The sequence below is a fragment of the Photinus pyralis genome, unplaced genomic scaffold, assembly GCF_008802855.1.
Source record: "Photinus pyralis isolate 1611_PpyrPB1 unplaced genomic scaffold, Ppyr1.3 Ppyr1.4_LG2, whole genome shotgun sequence".
In the NCBI taxonomy this organism is placed as follows: domain Eukaryota; kingdom Metazoa; phylum Arthropoda; class Insecta; order Coleoptera; family Lampyridae; genus Photinus; species Photinus pyralis.
The window spans coordinates 42,395,949-42,416,900 of record NW_022170403.1 but is presented as its reverse complement, the minus strand read 5'-3'; the positions used below and the strand labels follow the sequence as shown (position 1 = coordinate 42,416,900).

General features: G+C 36.0%; 2 protein-coding genes across 2 annotated transcripts; both read left to right on the top strand.

Moving 5' to 3' along the window:
- Positions 1-3,324: 3,324 nt before the first annotated feature.
- Positions 3,325-4,906, top strand: LOC116164991 (hydroxysteroid dehydrogenase-like protein 2). Its single transcript, XM_031479257.1, has 5 exons — positions 3,325-3,573; positions 3,624-3,837; positions 3,885-4,090; positions 4,149-4,548; positions 4,595-4,906. Exons 1-5 carry the CDS (start codon positions 3,369-3,371, stop codon positions 4,815-4,817), a joined length of 1,248 nt encoding a protein of 415 aa, XP_031335117.1. The 5' UTR covers positions 3,325-3,368; the 3' UTR covers positions 4,818-4,906.
- A 4,780-nt stretch (positions 4,907-9,686) lies between these two features.
- LOC116164236 (hydroxysteroid dehydrogenase-like protein 2) lies at positions 9,687-11,282 on the top strand. Its single transcript, XM_031478380.1, has 5 exons — positions 9,687-9,920; positions 9,970-10,183; positions 10,231-10,436; positions 10,484-10,889; positions 10,937-11,282. The coding sequence occupies exons 1-5, from the start codon at positions 9,734-9,736 to the stop codon at positions 11,157-11,159; spliced, it is 1,236 nt and encodes a 411-aa protein (XP_031334240.1). The 5' UTR covers positions 9,687-9,733; the 3' UTR covers positions 11,160-11,282.
- Positions 11,283-20,952: the final 9,670 nt, after the last annotated feature.

Here is a 20,952-nt window from a genome sequence, read left to right as displayed (position 1 = left end):
TGTACACATGCAAGTATGTACAGCACAGATACAGCCCTACCGACAATGAAACATGATTGCCAATACCAACAAAGGTTACACATTAAAGGTACAAGTGATTGAATTCAGTAAGTACATAAATAAAAGGTTACAATCTGCATTCAAGTTACCCACATTTATAGATTAATTGAATAAAGCAAATACCTCACCTTATATAACAAAGCAAAAGCACACAGCAATGATTAAGGTATCACAAAATATTTCAAGACAAGCCGTACTTTACACTTCAGCCGGTTACGAGACAAAGACCATGACCACACATGTTAAATCCTATTTATTTGACCAACCCAAGCCACGCGGTAATTTGATCTGCTAATACCCCTAAACCACCCCAAAATCGCCCATTCCCTGCATTTCCCGCATTTCTAAGAAAAAAAATGGACTGCAGGTGTTGAAATTGTAAACACATGTCGTCTTCCAAGAAATTCCATCCGTCTCATCTTCGCTCTCTTTCCCTTTTCTGTAATCCCACCAGATTTCTGTTGGCAGCTTGTGTAACCTACATTATGTACCTATAGGGTGCTTCGTATCGACAATCATATTCATAGGACGTTGTTAAGGTTGGGGCATCTCATTATGCATAATTATCCTGCCAGAAAAATCTTTCTATGGTTATAATTGTTATCATTTGTTGTTCATGGTAGTTTATATCACAAAATATGAATAGAATCATGTTTACATTAATAAATACAAAGGTAAATAAAGGTGACATATTAACCGGATCAGGTCCTAATAACAGACACTAAATAAAAAACAAACATAAATATATTATTGAGGTTTCTACGTGGTAACCGTTGGGTTTAATACATAATAGGATCCACCGAATTGATCACATAATATAGTTAAACGTAAAGCATAGGTATAGGCAATGTAATAATGGATCGATGTAGAATTTTTTTCGACAATTGAAAGTGCAAAAAAGTGTTTCATTTGAAATAATCAACTTTTTATGATTTGTTATTAAAATTGACCATTAGTTTTAAAATACCCTGTAGAAGGTCGATCAAAATTTAAACCATTCTCGTATAGCAAGTTATCAGTACTGATCAGTTGATTTTGGAAGAGGATTGCTATCCGGTAAAACCGGAAGTGAAATGATCGTGATATAGTTATTTGTACAATTAGAGAATAAAGTGGAGTTTTTCAACCCGAGTTTAAAGTTTGACACATGAGCGTAGCGAGTGTGTCAATTGAACGAGAGTTGAAAAATACTGTCTTCTCAAGTGTTACACATAATTTTTCTGAAACTACTTTCGTCCATAAAAAGGGTGAAGATAATGCGATTTTCCTTTCTAGTGAGGAAAGTAAAAAACAATTGCTGCGTTAATCTTAATAATGACATTTAAAATTAAAACGCCCGAATCTAGATAGCTATATGTCACTTCATTATTACATACGATAATTTTTCAATTTTGATTGTATAGTTTCAGAAAAAAATATTTTTTTTCGATAAATAGATAAAAACTAAGTTGGTATGAAAATTGTCAAATTTAATGTATCAATGAGAGCGTGAAAACTTTTAGGAAACGGTATGCGTGACACAACCTATATACAAAAGTATTAAAACATGCAAATTAATATTCAGATTCCTAAAATATTGTACACATTGGTGTTAGTCCTAGTAACTTGTTTTGCATGATTGCATTTAGCGAAAGCTCGCGCAGGCATTGCCAAGACCATAAGAAACAACTGATGTATAGTACTTTTCACATACCGTGGATACAAAGGTGGTCGCTGGGCTTGCTCTTCGCAACAGCAAAGAAATGATTCACACTTTAGTAGACAAACAAATCACGGCGCCGGCGATCTGCGCGGTAAAATGGATTGGTTCAAATATATAATGTTCCGACATTTGCATGAAACAAAAATTAATTCGCCGTTATTTAGGAAAGACGTTCTTAAAAAATTCCCGTATAAAATATATATCTTTCATTTTTATCACACACTGATAATAATTTGTTATCAAATTTAACTTCATTAACAAGCTTAAACCTTTAGCAACCATCGGTTGTTAACAAAACTTCATTTTTTTACCTCGAAACAAAGTTATTGAGGAAATCGCAAGGCAACTTTTGCACTTTTTGTAAATGCCACCTTAAATATTGGTTGTTTCGTAGAAAATAAACCGTTACAAAATCTTGAAACTATGTATATGTGGATTTCAGGACATAGCGAACACCAGTAAACGAAAAAGCTGACCCTTCTGAAAAAGAAGCGCACACATTGGGAAACTGCCTAAATCTGATCTCTTATGAGGATGTTAAGAAAGTATGTGAAAATTAAGCCAAAGCAGAATTCCACATGCACTGGACCTCTATCCCCCCCAGGTATTAAGCTACGGATGATAAAACCAACTTTTGAACCATTGCACACAAGCAACCAAAACGTACGAAGGTATGAAATAGTGCGCTCGAGTCTAAGAATGCGTGAGAGCTTTGGTTCCATCTTTAATAGCGACCCTGTATATTTATATTATATTTTTTAATATTGAACTCACTATACCATCAAATACAGCTATGACTTTATCATTTTTAACGTTAAATTCTACCCACTACTGAAAGAAAATTTTTTTTTGTAATTATCCCGAATATGTGAAAGGTACAATGTACTCCTGTTCCAGTCGTTTTCTTCATTCTTGGAGTGGTCATAATCTTTCTCTAGTAAAGCAAACCAAGATCTTAAAAGACAGCCATTGGCGCCCTTGCAATTCCTGTTTGTTCTGTACGGGTATGCGTTACAGAGTGTTCTAAAATATCACCCTCGAAATTTGGTTACTGGTAAACTCTTGTCACGTTTATATTAGAACATGATCTGTCTAGACCTAAACACCACAAGGGGAATTTTTTTCCTTCGAAAAATTCCCTAATACAGATAAGCCTGATATTTTGTCTTAGAAGAGCAATTGCTAAGACACGGAAAGGTGGATGAACCGACAGATATAAACGATCGAAGGAACTTTCAGGTGGGAAAGTAGCTTAGTGAAAAGCAAGGACCAAGATATTTTGTGCAAGGAACCGCTACTGTAAAACCCTAAATTGCAATGTAGAGCAAAATTACAAAAAATTGAGTACCTGTACAATTTACAGCAACAAATAATTTACAAACTTTCCATTTAAACATGGTAATATGCATTTATTGTGGCAAATACGACAATAATTAATCGAGGATATATTTTTCCGATTACATTTTATACACAATAGATTTTTTACAGATCAATTATTAGTAGTAATCGGTATCACGACCTTCGTTATCACGCACAACTCACGCATGTAAAAGAGCGGGGAAAAAAAATTTTCGATCATTTGTGAAGGAACAGCATTTCTGGTAACATGAAGGATTTAGAAATCGAAATTGTTGACAAAAGTGTTAAAAAACTCTATGGAAAAACCGTATTTATTACAGGTGGCACAAGGGGTGTTGGCAAAGAAATTGCCCTTAAATTGGCAAGAGATGGTGCGAATATTGTCATCGTTGCCGAAACCGATAAACCACACCCTTCAAAGCAAGGAACACTTCATACCACCATTCAGGAGGGTAAATAGTATTTAGGAATAGATTAGTTATAGTTCTTCAAAATCTTTTAGTCGAAGCAGCTGGAGGAAGAGGTTTGGCTATTTTAATGGATATTCGTCATGAAAATCAAGTTAAGCACGCCGTGGAACTAACTGTAAGGACATTTGGTGGGATTGATATTCTGATCAATAATGCCTCGGCAATTTCGTTGGCCGATACTGAAGAAACAGACATGAACAGTTACGATTTAATTAACAGCGTTAATGCTCGGGGGACGTTTTTAGTGTAAGTACTGGAACATGTATGACCAATATTAAGCAGCCACTTTGCAGGACGAAGATGTGCCTTCCGCACTTGAAAAAGAGCACTACTCCCCATGTGCTTTGTATCGCACCCCCTATAAATTTAAGAGGGTTTTGGTTTGCGGGTCGAGTAGCCTACGCCATTGCCAAATATGGCATGTCAATGTGTGTAATGGGAATGGCTGAAGAATTTCGGGGTTATGGCATTTCAGTTAACGCTCTATGGCCTCGAGTTGGTAATTTCAAAAACAAAATTCGTTAACCTAAATTAATTTATTTTGTACGTATTTTCAGTTATTGAGAAGGAGAACATGGTGGAAAAACAAGTCTGCCGTAAACCTACAATAATGGGAGAAGCGGCTTACGCCATTCTTACAATGGACCCAAGACCATTTGGAGAATTTTTCCTTGATGACCAAGCCTTAGCTCAAGTCGGGATGCGAAGATATGACAGTTATTGTGTCGATCCAAGTTTTGTTAACAAGTTGGTACTAAACGCGTTTGTTGACGACAGTGGAACAATCGTTCAAAAAAAGATTCGCAAAACAACCGTGGAAATGGATAAATCTGAAACGGCGGATAAAATGGAGAAAATATTGGAAAAATTTGAATCTTTGTTCGATGAAGCTTTGGTAAAGAAGACGCAGAAAGTCTTTCAAATAACGGTCACTGGAGATGATCACCCGAAGAAAGCGTAAGACCTAAGGAAAATTGGAAATCAAAATCACTTTGTATTGCAGATATATTGACCTGAAAAATGGTAAAGGTGCATTTAGAATGGGCGAATCCCCAGAAACAGCCAACGTTCATTTAAAAATGGGACAAGATGTATTTTATGAATCGTTTGTGAAAGGATTTAAACCTTCCTACGCTTATAAGATGGGGAAACTTGAAGTCGAAGGCGACAAGAATACCTTACGTTTATTAGATAATCTGATTGTTAATTCGGTTGCAAAGTTGTAGGTCAATTTTGTATGCAAGCTTTGCTATTTTATTTTGAATATTGACCAGTGTTTTTATGTTCTCGAACTATAAAATATCTATACAGCGCAGCTCTTCTACTTTCAATGTCATTGTGTCTTACTCATGCAGAACGCAACGAAAAATTGCATAGAGCATTTTTTTTAATTTCAAAAATGTAAACATCACTATTTTTTAAATATTGTTAAAATATCTTTTTTACCTGCCACACTTTAACTTGGGTAGTGTATATTCGTAGTTTCTTGCGTTTTTACGAATTAATAGCGCCATTTCCTATAAAAAATAGTGACATTTACATTTTTGAAATCAGAAAAAAATGCTCTATCAAATCACATAAAAAGTAAAAATGAGTTCCATAAGAAAAAGCAAATTTGATGATGGTTAACCGGAGACAAAACGTCAGACTTAAAATTTAAAACTAGAATCAGGTAGAGGAAAAAAATTGGCCATAATAATGGTTCATTTAGATATTTAGAAATATCTTTTTAAATAATTTCGGTAAAAAATATAAAAACGATTTTGTAAAATTTCGTTTTACCTATTCAAGATATCTCTGAAAGTAATTGAATTTTTTCAGTTTCAAAACGGAATTTTGTTACAGTTTCCGAAATCGCAATGGTGGCCCTCAAATATGAATCAGTCTATATATTCCACTTTCCATTCCTTTTTCCACCCTCATTGTGCGACGATACTTACTATTTTAAGTTTGGCAGTACAAACGGATTCACGTTAATAGAATAGTAACCTTTTCTGTTCCTGAACCACTCAGCACATTGTCCTCCAGATGATCGAATTTTTATGTCTGTGCAGTCGGTCGCTCTGAGAACACCTGGGAAACCAACCAGGCTTTGCCCTTCAGATGTGTTCGACATACTTCGGAGAGTTGATAAACAATGTTCATCATTTCCTTTCCCGCCTTCTATAATCGAAATCGCTGTTTGAAATCGACATCATCATAGTTATAGTGTCTGAACACCATTCGCAAAACATTTTTTCGTTACTGTTGGTATAATTCCAGATTAATTAACCGATTTCGCGATTTGACGAAAGATTATTTTAATCCAATACGTGGTTATGCAACCAAAATTTTTGTTTAATCCCAGATTTGGCAAATAATTTTATTTCGATTATAATTCCCTTTCTTGCAATCGGCCGATAGTTTTTTGTATTTACCTGAGCCCTACAGTCAAGTGTATCGTCGAAAAAAGTCGCTCGAATTTGAAAACTAAACCATAGGCGTTTAAAAAATTAGGAGCCCTTTCCAACAGAGTTGGACTGGGTCAAGCATAGAGTGACCCAGTGACCCGGTGACCCAGTTAGTTTACTGGCCCAGTGACCCGGTGACCCAGTGACCCGGTGACCCAGTTGACCCGATGACCCAGTTTGACCCAGCTTGACCCGGTTTGACCCAGTGACCCAGCTTGACCCGGTGACCCAGCTTGACCCGGTGACCCAGTTTGACCCGGTGACCCAGCTTGACCCGGTGACCCAGCTTGACCCAGTGACCCATCTTGACCCAGCTTTACTCAGTGACCGGTCTTGACCCGGTGGCCCAGTAATTAAATTATTGTTAGGTATCATCCAAAACAATTTCAAGTAACTTTTAATTTAAAAAAAAACTTCCTCAATAATATTCGCCAACAAGCACGTAGCCCAATTTCATTCAAGAGAACTAATACCTAAAAAAATCAAATGCATTTGTTTATAGTTTGTAGTCAATGAAAGTATTTAGAGAAAAGATTTATTTGGATTAAGCTAACTAGTAGAATAAAATTAAATGTGAATGAACACCTGTAAGCAAACTGGTAAGCCCTGAAGCAAAGAAATAACATTATTCTAATACAATTCGGGACATGGAAAGTTTTTTTACGGCAGTATTAAAGCAAACATCACAGAAATGGCAGTTGTCAAGCAATCGAGTATTATTTTCAACAAACCAGCATTTCATTTATTTCATAATCTGTACACTTGAACCGAGGGCGCTGACTTAACTGCGTTATTCGATCAAACTAGGTGACTGGGTCGAATTGGGTCCCCGGGTGAAATTGGGTCGCTGGGTCAAACTGGGTCACTGGGTCAAACTGGGTCAAACTGGGTCAAACTGGGTCAAGTTGGGTCACTGGGTCAAACTGGGTCACTGGGTCAAACTGGGTCACTGGGTCTAACTGAAAAGAGTATGACGTGACCCAGCGACCCAGTGACCCAGTTTAATTTAGTGACCCAGGTGACCCAGTTGACCCAGTGACCCAGTCCAACTCTGCTTTCCAATGATGTGTCACTCGATCTAACGTTCAATTTAGAATTATTGAAGGAGTGGCTACCCTGATTAGGTGGTTGACCGCAGGAGGGTCTAAAATTGTTAAGTAAACGATGTCACCCTTCGAACCAAAATCGGCGTATTTTTGTGTTTTTTTTTGTCCAAAAACTATTTCATTGCAAAATCCAAATCCAGTAAAGCCTATTATAAAGAATATTAAAAGTTGTTTTCGTGGATGAATATAAGAAGCATATTACGAAAAAAATCTTATCTGCATCTATAATGGTGGCCATAATGAAGAAAATGTCAAAGGTAATTTGAATCTTCTTCATTCATTCAAAACTTCAAACAATGCTAACAGATTTGTCAGCATACCCTAAATTACACAAGTTTGTTTTGAACACAGGATAGGTACCAGCCAAAGAAATCTTTTCATGTAGAGAAAGTTACCTAAGAAGATTTTTTATTTCAGCCCCATATGACAGTAGTATTACTGAGAAACCTTTAAAGCACTTGTGTTTTAAAAGGCCCGATTTCGCACGCCTCTGGGTATTCAAAACGGAGATTGTAATTCCGGTATATAAAAAAAAATGTTAATAAGGTTTTGCCTTAAGGGGAGTAACTTTAGCACACTTTCCATGAATTGCTCAGTACCTCCCGAATGGTCATATAACGGATCAAGTATGTGTACAAAGGAAAATAAGTTATGGTATAAATATCCTATAAATAAGAATCTCTGGTTAAAATTTCGAAAATGTCTAAGTAAGTAAATATGGAAGATGACATTGCATAGTTTGCGCATGTGCAAATGTAGTTTTTACAATATGCAATATGCATGTCTTTAGCAAAAGAATGTTAAGTTAAAATTGCAAAAGAATATCTTTATAATTAAGAAAGTTCACTTCTGCCCACTTCTGACTTTTACAATATGCGATAAGCTTGTCTTTACTAGAAGAATATTTGGTTAAATTTTGACAAAAATATCTTTATAAATAAGAAAGTTGACATTGCGCAGTTTGCGCATGCGCAAGTTAATCGTCAAGATTTTTCTTGATTGAAGTGCCAGAGCTGTAAGCTACCAAAAAAAAGAACTAACTCATATCTTGAAAAACTGTGGGAGAAGTTAAGACCTTGGACGAACGGACGGAGGGACCATGTGACCATAATAGCGCCTTCCAACATCGGTTGGAAAATGCGCTAAAAAGTTTTGCTTAAATGAGCTCATTGAACAACGCTAGGAACAACGCGTATGTGCAAACATTCAAAAATGCATTCACATTAGCTTTCAATATAATAATCGACTCATCTCGTGGTTGGACACCCTATATACATAAAATTTCATAGATATTAGTTTAAAAAAAAACCCTACACCTGATCTAAGTACGAAATGCTTTAATGTCGCGCGAAATAGGCGACCTGCTAACGTAGCGTAAATAATAGGAATATACGTAGTGAGACGCCAAACATATCAAACATATCAAAATAAAATATCACGACATGTAACGATTGAAAGAAGTGACGAAAAATGTTAGAGCGAAGTTGAAAGAAACAAAACCACAAGGCACAAATATTGACTATAAAAGGTACTGTGATTATTTCGTTTGACAGGATGAAATTTTTCGGACATCCTAATTAAGATAGACAAGGGCGGTCTTCTTTTTGTGTTATTAATTTTCATAATTAAATTTTATTAATTGTCGTTGGTCTATGTAACGGCATGGAGATTATTGTTATACGAGAAAGCGGTAAAGGTTGCTTTTGTTTACATTTCATTTTATTTAACGTAGACATTTCCGGGAATATTGTTTGGTCTTTATCTGTTATCAAATGTAAATGCTTAATTTAATTGATGTGATTTATCGCCTTTTCTCTGTAGTTAAGAGAGAAGAAATTTTATTTTTTCCTAAGATTTAAGTTTGAATTTATCTCTTAATGTCTGATAACCAATTGATTTAGAAAAATTAATCGACCTCTATTTTTTTGGCCTAATAATGTTCAGTAATAGGATAGTTTTGTTTCTCTCATTGTTGTCAACTGTGTATGATTGGTTGTTACAATTTATATTATCGGAAGAAGGGTTTTGCAGACGACGCCGCCGGTCCGCTTGGCGCTTGGAGTGAACGAATTCGGACTCGGGCTTGGACATTTGAAAATGTATAGTGGGTTGGGTGCGAAAGCTATGCATAGGGAGAAAGAAAATAGTGGGGAGCACGTACATAATAACGAGAGGATTATGAATAAATTAATACACCTCTGTATAGTGCACGAGAAAGGTTCTTGTGGAATTTTGAAGACTACCTTCAACACGGATTAGTAACATAAAACTTCACAAAACATCGTAAGATCCATTTTGCTTTATGGCGAAAAAGTGGGCCCCCAATAAGTGCTTTAGAAGAATTTTAAGAATTAATAATGTTTAAAAGAGGCTAGGGCTTTCAATACGATTAATAAATGAGAAGTTTTGATCTTTATGTGTGCATTAGTATTATTTAGAGAAACGTTTCGTATTTGCATTTTACAGGTCAATTATTAGAAGTAATAGGTATCATGACCTCTCTTATCGCATATTACTTATATACACGTAAAACCTTCGCCACAATTGTTCGCTAATCATTTGCCGAGAAAACATATTTGGGTTAGCATGGAAGACCTACATATTGAAATTGTTGACAAAAATGTTAAGAAGCTATATGGAAAAACTGCGTTCATTACAGGCGGAGCGCAAGGTATCGGTCGAGAAATTGCTCTTAGACTGGCGAGGGATGGTGCGAATGTTGTAATTGCGGCAAAAACCGATAAACCACAGATTCATACGACCGTTTATGATGGTACGTAATATTTCGTAAAGAGTAGCGCAAGCCGTAAGAAATATTTTAGTTGAATTTGCTGGAGGAAGAGGTCTTGCTGTTGTAATGGACATACGTCATGAGGATCAAGTGATACGTGCTGTAAATATGGCAGTGAAGAAATTTGGAGGAATCGATATATTAGTCAATAACGCTTCGGCAATTTCATTAACGGATACTCAAGACTCAGATATGAAGGATTACGATTTAATTAATGATGTCAACGCACGGGGAACGTTCCTTGTGTAAGTATATCGGATATCTTTTGAAAGAATAATCAAACGTTTGACAGAACAAAAACTTGCCTTCCATATCTGAAAAAGAGCGCTAGCCCCCATGTACTTTGTATTGCACCACCTATAAATTTAAAAACAGGTTGGTTCATTGGGCGAGTCGGATATGCCATAGCTAAGTATGGTATGTCAATGTGTGTGATTGGAATGGCAGAGGAGTTCCGCGGTTACCGTATTTCAGTGAATGCGCTGTGGCCGCGTTTCGGTAAAGTACATTATAGTACCCTTAATTATTTAAGCTCGTAACTTCAGTTATCGAAAATGACCAAGGTGCAGCGAACATTGCGAAACAAGTGTGTCGTAAGGCTACCATAATGGGAGACGCCGCCTACGCCATATTTACAAGGGAACCCAGACCGATCGGTGAATTTTTCCTTGACGATCAAGCGTTAACACAAACCGGCGTAACAAACCTAGAAAGCTATTGCGTAGATCCAAGTTACGTCAACATGTTGGTACTTAACGCGTTTGTAGACGACAGTGGCACAATCGTGCAAAAAATCGTTCAAAAGGCAACCCTCGACGTCGATAAATCCCAAACGACTGTGCAAATGGGTAAAATTATAGAAAAATTTGAATCCTTGTTCGACGAAGACTTGGTGAAGAAGACAAAGCGAATCTTTCAGATTGAAATTACCGGCGATGATCCACAAAAAGCGTAAGACCGGGATATTGTTGAATGAAAATATTTTGGTTGGGTTGTAGATACATTGATCTGAAAAATGGCAAAGGCGCATTTAGAGTGGGCGAATCGCCAGAGAAGGCAGACATTCATCTATCAATGGCACCAGATATCTTCCATAATTCGTTCGTATTAGGCATTAAACCATCATTCGCCTACATGAACGGTTTCCTCAAGGTACAGGGCGACAAAACTGCTCTACGATTGCTAGATAATGTGGTTCGTAAGTCTGTCGCAAAATTATGAGTGCGTATTCTCAGTTCCCACCAAATTCGCACATTACTGCGATAATATCTGAGAGGTTTATAATTTTTATAATGTATTAGGTGGCATGTTCCGTAATAAAGTACTGCAACACATTATATCTAATGATTTTGACTTTTTTAGTCCATAGTAACTGCCATTTTCACTAAACCCACACACCGACGGGAGTGCATTTGACGACGATTGTTATCTATTGGTTTCCTTGCTCACTTTATCCCCACCACATCGGAAATTATATTAATATTAATGGTGGCACTTCGGGAAATACCTGAGGAAGTTAATAACAACTCCTATTTTTGAATTTTACGTGAAATTTTCAGTTCTTTTGATACCCACAAATCGCTATCTACGTTATAATGGTTTTTAAGTTATTTGAATTTTTAATTAAAAAAATTGCGGATACAGACGGTACCTTGACAATTGATTACTTGCAAATAAATAAAATAAAATAAATAAAAATGGTTGTAGTTATAGCAACTCATTTTTATCAGAATTTAAAAAGTTAGGTTGCGTACGACCGCACATTCAACATTTGAAAAGAACCTTATCCAATTAACGGGACGTAGCAATAGAAACTACGTTCCTAGATGCTCCTCGAGCCACGTAGTCATCAAAATTTTACCCGGAAATATTGCTGTGTGCACCGGTCCGTAGACCAAAAAAGACCGTACACAAAACACCTAAACAAACCTAGCTAGCTCAAACCTTTATCTTCCTCGGAACAAAACTTCTCCCCAGCACAGAGGAGGAATTCGACTCGTTTCTCAGTTAAACTATTAACTTCTACCAGATAGTGGGTTAGACCAAATACCTTAAATTCCAAATCTATCTTAAGAATTTTGATTAAATAAAATGGACCTTGGGCAAGTATCCAAAGAAAACAGTAAATTAAAGGAAATGAAATCGTTCGAATGACATACACAGAAATTATTGTGAAATTTACAAAATTCAAATTTAATTGTCACATACACGATGAAAATTATACAAGAGACACAAGCAATTATTACAATGAAAAAAAAGACTAAAATTAAAACTTAATTTTACTTACATTCGGTAAAAAAAACCACAAATTTCAAACTACACAAAAAAAAACACTTAAGTCGGCGCCGACCACACCTTAGTGACGCACTTTACTGAAGGTCCAAACTTCCAAAAACAATACAAAATACGGCGGTAACTCGGCGAAGCGAAATACATTTCTTCACTAAACTCAAAAACTGCCCTGGCTGGCAACACAACTGACGATTAAAACTTCACAACTCCAAAACAAACTTCAAACTTCTGCAGACGTGGATCTGCTCTCAACTTGGCAAAAAGCGATTTAAATATTTCAAACAAACGTAGTTCTGCGTTGACAGTGGCGAAAAGCCCTTCCTCTTCTCAGTCCGTTCTATTTAAGGTGGAAACCCTTCTTCCAAAATTACAAATTAAAACAGCCAATGATAAGCAGTTGACAACAGAAAATTTCCCCCCTAACGCACGTTAAACCCGAGGTAGAAATTATTTTTATAATCAATTTTTAACCGACATCACAAAATTAAAATACTAGGAAAAATAGAATTTTCTGTCTTTTAAATACAAAGAAAAGGCGATGAATAACATCCACCTGCCAATTAAATTAAGCGTTTACAATGATAACAGAATAAAAGTGATATAAAATTCTCAGAAGTTAAATAAAATTAAAGATGAGATTAAAATGTAAACAAATACAAACCTTGACCTCTTTCTCGTAACAATAATTTCTGTTGAAGTACTTAACCAACGACACAAAACAAAAATTTAAATTAAGAAAATTTATTACATTGAAACCGCCCTTGTCCATTCTAGTTAAGCATCCCAAAATTTCGTCCTGCCAGACGAAATAACACAGCAATATATCTCATTTAACAATTTTCTACGAAGACACAAACTTTTTGGTCGATTAAGTGCATTCTTATCGCTAATAGATTACATCAACCTTTTATAAAAATAATCCTAGTGCTCATAAATTAAATAAGAACTGTCACATGAATAATTTAACAAAACGAAAATTGATAACAAAAATAAGCAATAAATTGCGCAACATTTGACAATTCTAGGAAATAATCTTTTACAACGAAACAAAACAAAACAAATCACTTTGATACAAATAGAAATGCAATACTCGCGACCTATTGTCGAAGTCTGTTAAGTTTCATACAAGTAGGAGTACGGGTCAGTTTTTCATATAGTTAAATTAAAGGACAAAGGTATCAACAAATACATTGTCGATTGTAAAATAACTTATTTTACTACGTATAGTATCAGAAATACTTTTCTCACTGTTGGTATATTACCAGATGGTGGAGCGTATGCAAATATAGAAAAAATGGAATTTAAATGCTTTGGTAAATAAGAAAGTTGGCAGAGCGCATACTCAAAATCCAATTTTTTAACTGGAGTCAGATTTGCTTTCATTCCAAGCCTGATTCCAAGTGTCTATGTATTCATTCATAGTGTTTACATATAAAGTTTCATTTAATATCTTTATAAGTAAAAAAGTTAGCATTCCACATACGTTAAACCAAATTGTTGACACTGCGCATGGCTAAAACCAAAAATATCTGTATGCACGGAATGCTTGTTTCAAGCTCTTTCAAATGAGCCCCTTATCGCTCAAATCGGTTCAGTCGTATAGAAGTAGTACATGTGACGGGCGGACGGACGGACGAACGACGAGTGCAACCAGAAGCGATTTTTCACTTTGAGGAAAATACGGTAAAAAGACGACCACACTCTGCTCCAGAACGCTCAAGATTGATATAACATTGTTTTCTACCCCACTCATCTGGCCCACATCTTCCACCATCTAATGAACATTGAACCCCTCCGACTTTGTCATCCTTTAATTGACCACTTCACGTCTAGAATACGAGTACGCTTGTATACGATACGTGAGTAATTGTCATCCTTTCAGTATGGACGTCTTGCATACTTGTCACTATGCTAAAGGCGACACGAATAATAAATTGTGCGTTTTATATTTTGTAGATTACAGGGAATATAACACACTAACGCCTTTTCACATATTTCAAAGGTGTCTCGCAGATAATAATATACATACGTTTTCATTACCTTATAACTAAATACTTCTTTATAACGTTATAGTATAATGGCGGATCGCGTTTTAAATGCCTTAGCTTATATCTCCAACTGCTTTATAAACCCCGTGCAAGTTTCAATGGAGTTCCTTTAGATGAGGAACAGTCAAAGGACTTCGTCACGAAATTCTGCTTTGAGGTATACAAGAATTAGGAAATGACTTTGACTTTAGTTAACTTACACAAATTAGTAAAATATATGACAAGTTGTATTAAATTTGCAATTTTAAATTATTCTAAAAGCGAAAGAAGCTTTAGTATCAAAGGCACTGATTAGAAGTTGATTATCAATGTGAAATGTTCAAGTAGCGAAGGCAAACTTATCCTTATACACGGGGATGAAGTTTAAAATGCGCAAAATAATTAATTAGGCGCCTGCTCTCAAAGAACTGAGAATTTATTACAACCTTGTAAATTTATAAGTAAAGCAAATCTAAAGGAGAAGCTGTAAAGATGAAAGTTTGAATGGAATGTATTTAAGCGATGCTTAATTCACGTCAGAATTGAGAAAGACATGTAGACGAACGTAAATTGTAATAGAGGACAAATCAATTGAAAAGCTCAATCTCAGCGGTATTAGATTTTATCTAGTACTTTTGTAATAGATCGAACAACTATTGTAGACCGTGATTGTTAGTGCACACCGCTGTTAAATGTTCGGGCACAATAGCAGCTTTTTGTGTCGCGGTCGTGTACGACGACCCAAGCAAGATCTCACGTGGTCTCACACAAAAGATTAGTGAATACCTTGGCATAAAGCTCGGGATATGTTATCTAATCGAGCAATCGTATCACGCAAACGCACTGACAGTCGGTTGCCCACCCTTATCTTACATCGCCTTTGATAACGCATCTCGGACCATGTAAGTAGCTACATCTGCTACGACAGAAACTTGGAAGTTCTTATTACCTGCATGTCCTTAAATGCACAACGATGTTAATGTCACGAGTTTTAATCAATAATTTTTCTTTTTCCTGTAACATCTTGGATTCAAGTAGATCAATTCAATACAATTTAACTCAAAATTAATATACTTGGAAGTAGTAACAAAGATATAAGCCAATTTGCTTATTTTCATCACAATTCTTGGTGAAAATTAGATTGCCAAAAAGAGAATGAATGAGTAAACTAATAGGCTGTTCGTTTTTAAAGTTATAGTAACAAGCAACAACTATGAGGTAAATACAATAAATGTAAATCGATATCACTTACTATACGTATTGTGGTAGCGCCACTCAAATTATTTTCTTTAGATAGAAATGTACAAAAGGATAGAAAATAATAAGTAAAGCAAAACCTTGGCGGTGATTAAATTTCTCTGAAACATAGGTATACAGTGCGAGTTGGAACAAGCTCAGCAAATCACAGCAGTTTTCATTTCGGAAAGAATAGTCATAAAAAATTAAGGCAGCCATTAAAAAAATATATATTCGTAAAAGGTTCCAAAAAATAGGCTATTTGTTTTCGACATTTACTGACTGACTGACGTTTCGTCTCAGGGGTGCTATTCTTGACCTTACTCGATTTGGTTTGCTTATTCGACTGCTTTCTCATACCTGGGCAGATTACAACAAGTTAAAAAGTAATCGTAAACGATTTACAAAAAGCGCATTTCCACTTGCATTCATTTCCTATTTGTAAGATGCAACTTCTGTTAAAATCGTAAAAATCCAGCCACAAATATGAAAGATAGCGTTGCACATGTGCAATCCATTTTTGACGTGCTACTTCAATTTCAGTTTATAAGAAGAATTTCATTTCAATGCTTTTCTAAATAAGAAAGTTGGAACTGCGCATGCGCAAATCTAAGTTTTGAAACTGGCGTTTGATTTTCCTTTATTCCAAGTGCCTATGTATCAAGTTTCATTTAAATGCTTTCATAAATAAAAAAGTTGGCTCTGTTGGCATTCGCATGCATGATTTATAGTTAATAATTGGGAGAGCGAGCGTTTTTTAGCGCATTTTTGAAAAAAATACGCTATTATATTCGTAATGACTGGCTGGCTGGCTGTCCGCGTGAGATTTCAGCAACTACAATAGCTAGAGACTTCAAATTTTCACTAAAAGCTTTCTGCTATAGTGTAGATGTGCAGGCCCTAGTCTATTTTCAGTTAGATTACTTGTGAGATCGATAATTTTAAACTTCGCTAATAAAATACTGACCTGTATTACCAAAAATGCGCTTTAATCATGCATATGCTGATTTAGAACTTGTTTCTATTTAGTCGCTTACCTATAAGCGACAAAGTGACATTCCTCGAAAAAGATGACGTTTCCGTTGTCAAATACGAGCGCAAATGTCTACTTTGGATATCGATTGTAGAAATAGTTATTTACATAAAAGTCCGGAAAATGATACATTACTGGCGAGGAAATATTGAAGTGCGAGGCCCCTTTGAAATTGAGGCCGAGTACTTTAATTTCCGAGTCAGGTAATGTCATTTTACTGACGAGTTTTGTATTAAATTTTACCCGAAATCGTATTTTATTCACTACTAGCATCTGATGACATGATTATTAACCTTTTTTCCACTTGTAAAGTAGGCTTTCTCGGCATTTGTTCAAAGTGGTTAATAATGTGGACATTATTAACTAGTAGTCAATAATGAGAACTGTCACGCTGTCACTTTTAGAAAATACAACCCGAAATTTCGCTCAATAAACGTTTAGACAAATTATCTAAAATGAATAATTGCCACCAACCACCATTTCCAGAGAAATTACATACCTAAAATTACTACATTTTGAAAAAATTGGAACGAAATAACTATTTAAAAATATCTCAATGACAGAACAAAATACGGCCTGTTTGACTTGTACCTCTACGTACTTGATTGACATGTTAAATTAATAAACAAACAATTCTGTCCAACCGTTCACTTTCTTATCAATATAATATGTTAATTTAGAGGACTTCAAGTGCTAGTAGTGAAAAAAAATAGTATATATACCACGGTAGAGAAGTCTATTATTGCCTTCGCACCTTACACCCCTCGGCGCAAGCGCCTCGAGATGTAATCTTGGTGCTCAGGCAATAATACTGTACTTCTCTACCTTGATATAATGTACTATTAATATAAACTTTCAATTTTCATATAGAGCATTTGATTAATGTCAATCTGTCAGTGATGACATGAGTCATTATAGACAGTTAGCAAGCAATGTCACAAAAGCAGTAAACAGTAAAGTGACAAGCGGTAGCGTAGGAAATGTAGTCTGCTCTGCCTCTGTCATGGAATAGTATATTACGTAACGAGTGTTGAAAGCGATACTTTTCACACGAGATGTGAAGTTTGCCATACGAGGCGAAGCCGAGTGTGGCAATCACACAAGTGTGAAAACTGGCTTTCAAACGAGTCATGTACACTATTTTTCCTACGACTCTCCATACAACCAAAAATCTGCTTGCATAATGAAATAAAAGTTATTTTATTTCGAACCAACTACTAAACTGTAAAATTACGAAATAGATTCAATTTCTCTTTAACGAACTATTGTTATAATTACCATAGCAAAGAGGTACTTGTCGTCTGGAGCTTCTGCAAGAAATTTACTAATATTATTAGACGTACGCTACTTTTCATACCTCAGCCGCAATTGAGTTGGTAGTAATTCGAGTGTTGTTGTATCCCGCCGAAGATCAAATTCACCGTTTCGATTCTGGTCGGGAAAATATTGCGTTGCCAATACTTGCACACGTTGAATAAGTGTTAGTAAACACGAGGAAACCTGATAGTAATAGAACAACCAACCAACACTTGAAAAACCTTACAACTTTATTTCGAATGACTTTTTATTATTTTTCTTACATTTGCTTCATTGACATTCGCCTACTCATATCAAAAATATTAGCTGTGTTGCGACATTCTCCCACCTGAGAAACACTTTTTTTTTCAGAAAGTTTTTCTCACAATTTGAAACCTACCTACATATTTAACAAACTCTTTGTGGCATTTTAATAATACGGCCACTACGTGTAATCCTACAATTATTACAGTCCTTAATCATTTGAAACTGACTCTGTCTGCTTATCTTTAAGAAATCTTGAACTAGCTACTTTCGACTTTTCTTTTGTCATCTCCTGAACAGTAACAGCTTCGTTATCAAACTCTGCTTCAAGCTTTTCTTCTAGAACATTTGTATCACACTCCTGTGGATATAGTCTTTGATGGACTGGTCTAAGCAGCTCACAACGTGATGTTTTAATTTTCACCTTTTTTCTACCCACTAATATCCAATACCATTCCCGCAGCACACCAAACAAACCTTGGACTCCTAAACGACAAAACTCCTTACGTTTCTCCAAAATCAAATTCTGAACTGGGTACTTACTGGGCAAAGTAAGATATCTGTAGTCGTTTGTCTCATTTGGTCTATTTGCTACTTTCAATTCAATTCTAATTAAGGCAAATTCATTGTCTCTGGGCTTCAAACTTTTAATCTGAGTATTGCCAGAAAAACACTCTTTTTCCGCCTCTTTTACTTCTTTCACATTTACCTGAACATTAATAGTGTAGGGCCATTTTTCTTCACATGCATATAACCACCGAGGTCCCTCCCACCATTTTGACAAGTTTGTTAAGTCTTTGACCCAATTTTGGAATGCTACAGCCGTCTCTTGGTCTACTTCAGTGTCCCATGTAATGTTTTTAGCCCAAACCTCTTGTAACCATAATTTTGGTTGTAAAGTTGCAAGACAAATCAAGCCTATGGGATCAAAAACGTTTTGTGCCATACTTAATAGTTTTCTCTTTGTCACAACGATATCTATTTCAATTGTGCTCCAAGTGTCATTTAAACACCACACGTCTTTCTCTTGAAACCATTTTAAGCCAAGCATTAAAATATTATTTTCAGTGCCACTTAAATTTCCCGAAAACTCCCAGCCCCTTAAATCGCATGGCGCTTCTGCCATGGCCTGTACAGATTCTTTGATGAACTTATTTACATCATTTCTACTTGACCCACTGGCTACGCAGTTGTTAACATAGAATGTACTGGCAAGTTTTTCTATTGTTTGTTGTGGATATTCACAACCAAGTAACATACCTTTTTCTTTAAAACAGAATTGTTTGCTGTCGTTTGAAACCGAACAAAATATGCATTTTACCGTACTGGTGTTGTTTACTAAACCAGCGGCAATCATTATACCCGCTATACTCGCTTTAGAGCTGTGTTTTTCATCACTGAAGGATTTCGATTTTTCGTATTTCGATAACCCGAAACCGTCGCTCGCTAGAACAATTCTCTGCTCGTTTTCAACCTCTGATCGCAAACAACGTAACAGGTTCTTAAGTCTTATCTCCAATGGTGACTCACTATTACGGTCACTTTTTTGTACACTCTGATTATCATCTAACTCAGCTTCAACATTACGACATGAATTATATGTCGACCTATGCCAAATTCTTAACAACTCTTGTGGCAGGCACGACTCCATCAGTGGAAACAAAACAGCAGCGTATTTATCAGAACTGATGCCCAGAGTGGCAAGCGCTCTTAACTGTGTCTCTATCTGATCATATAATTTAGTCAAATCCATTTTTTGACGCGAATCATTACATTTTAGAACTAGTCTTAGCAACTCGTGCACGTAGAACTCTATTTGCAAATCTCGCCCAAAACTACTTTTCATACACTCAATAATTTTATCGTAGTTTTCGCCAAGACTTGGTAAACTCTCTACTATCTGACGCGCACGACTGCCTGGAACTGTAGCTTGTATCAAGTACTCGATTTTGTCGCAGTTTCCTATCCCACTATCGCTGTGTATTTTTTTAAACTGAGACCAAAACCCTACCCACTCTCTTATGTTTCCATCATATTGTTTAAATTGCATTCGAGGTAGTTTAAATTTGTCCTTACCTGGTGTAAGGTCAATATTTACATTACCCTCGCTGCCATCTCTAATAACTGGTCCTACTGCAGGCTTCAACAGACACCTCTTCATTCTTAACTTAAGTTCTGTAAACCGTTTCAAGTAGACCTCTCGTTCATCCATAACTGGTCTTACTGCAGGCTTCAACAGACACTTCTCGATTCGTAACTTAAGCTCTGTAAACCGTTTGAAGTAGACCTCTCGTTCATCCATTTCTATCAACAACGCGTCCTCCTCCACGTCTTCTTCAAGCATTATGTCATAGATCCCATTATCACAGGCATTTAAACTGTCCCACTTGGTCTGTAAGCACTTCCAAAATAGTTCAACATTGCTACTCACCAAAGGAACTTGTATTAAATGTCCGTCTAACTCATTTGCGATCTTCATAAAGGACGCGCGGAGAACTCTCTGATTTTTCCTTTTTGATTTCAGGTTGTCAACCATTTTTACCTCTGTTTACTTTTCGTACGTACACTTATTCTTTTGCAACTGTATTTACACGCAATGTCCAGTCACGGTCGCCAAAAAATGTTGTATCCCGCCGAAGATCAAATTCACCGTTTCGATTCTGGTCGGGAAAATATTGCGTTGCCAATACTTGCACACGTTGAATAAGTGTTAGTAAACACAAGGAAAACTTGCTAGTAATAGAACAACCAACGAATTATTGAAAAACCTTACAACTTTATTTCGAATGACTTTTTATTATTTTTCTTACATTTGCTTCATTGACATTCGCCTACTCCTCTCAAAAATATTAGCTGTGTTGTGACA

What these genes read in the sequence shown, in the direction of transcription:
- LOC116164991 (XM_031479257.1), top strand. Translation starts at nt 3,369, where the DNA reads ATGAAGGATTTAGAAATCGAAATTGTTGACAAAAGTGTTAAAAAACTC. An exon ending in GCTCGGGGGACGTTTTTAGT is followed by an intron (nt 3,838 to 3,884) that starts GTAAGTACTGGA and finishes GCCACTTTGCAG; the next exon opens with GACGAAGATGTGCCTTCCGC. An exon ending in GATGATCACCCGAAGAAAGC is followed by an intron (nt 4,549 to 4,594) that starts GTAAGACCTAAG and finishes TTTGTATTGCAG; the next exon opens with ATATATTGACCTGAAAAATG.
- LOC116164236 (XM_031478380.1), top strand. Translation starts at nt 9,734, where the DNA reads ATGGAAGACCTACATATTGAAATTGTTGACAAAAATGTTAAGAAGCTA. An exon ending in TCATACGACCGTTTATGATG is followed by an intron (nt 9,921 to 9,969) that starts GTACGTAATATT and finishes GAAATATTTTAG; the next exon opens with TTGAATTTGCTGGAGGAAGA. An exon ending in GCACGGGGAACGTTCCTTGT is followed by an intron (nt 10,184 to 10,230) that starts GTAAGTATATCG and finishes AACGTTTGACAG; the next exon opens with AACAAAAACTTGCCTTCCAT.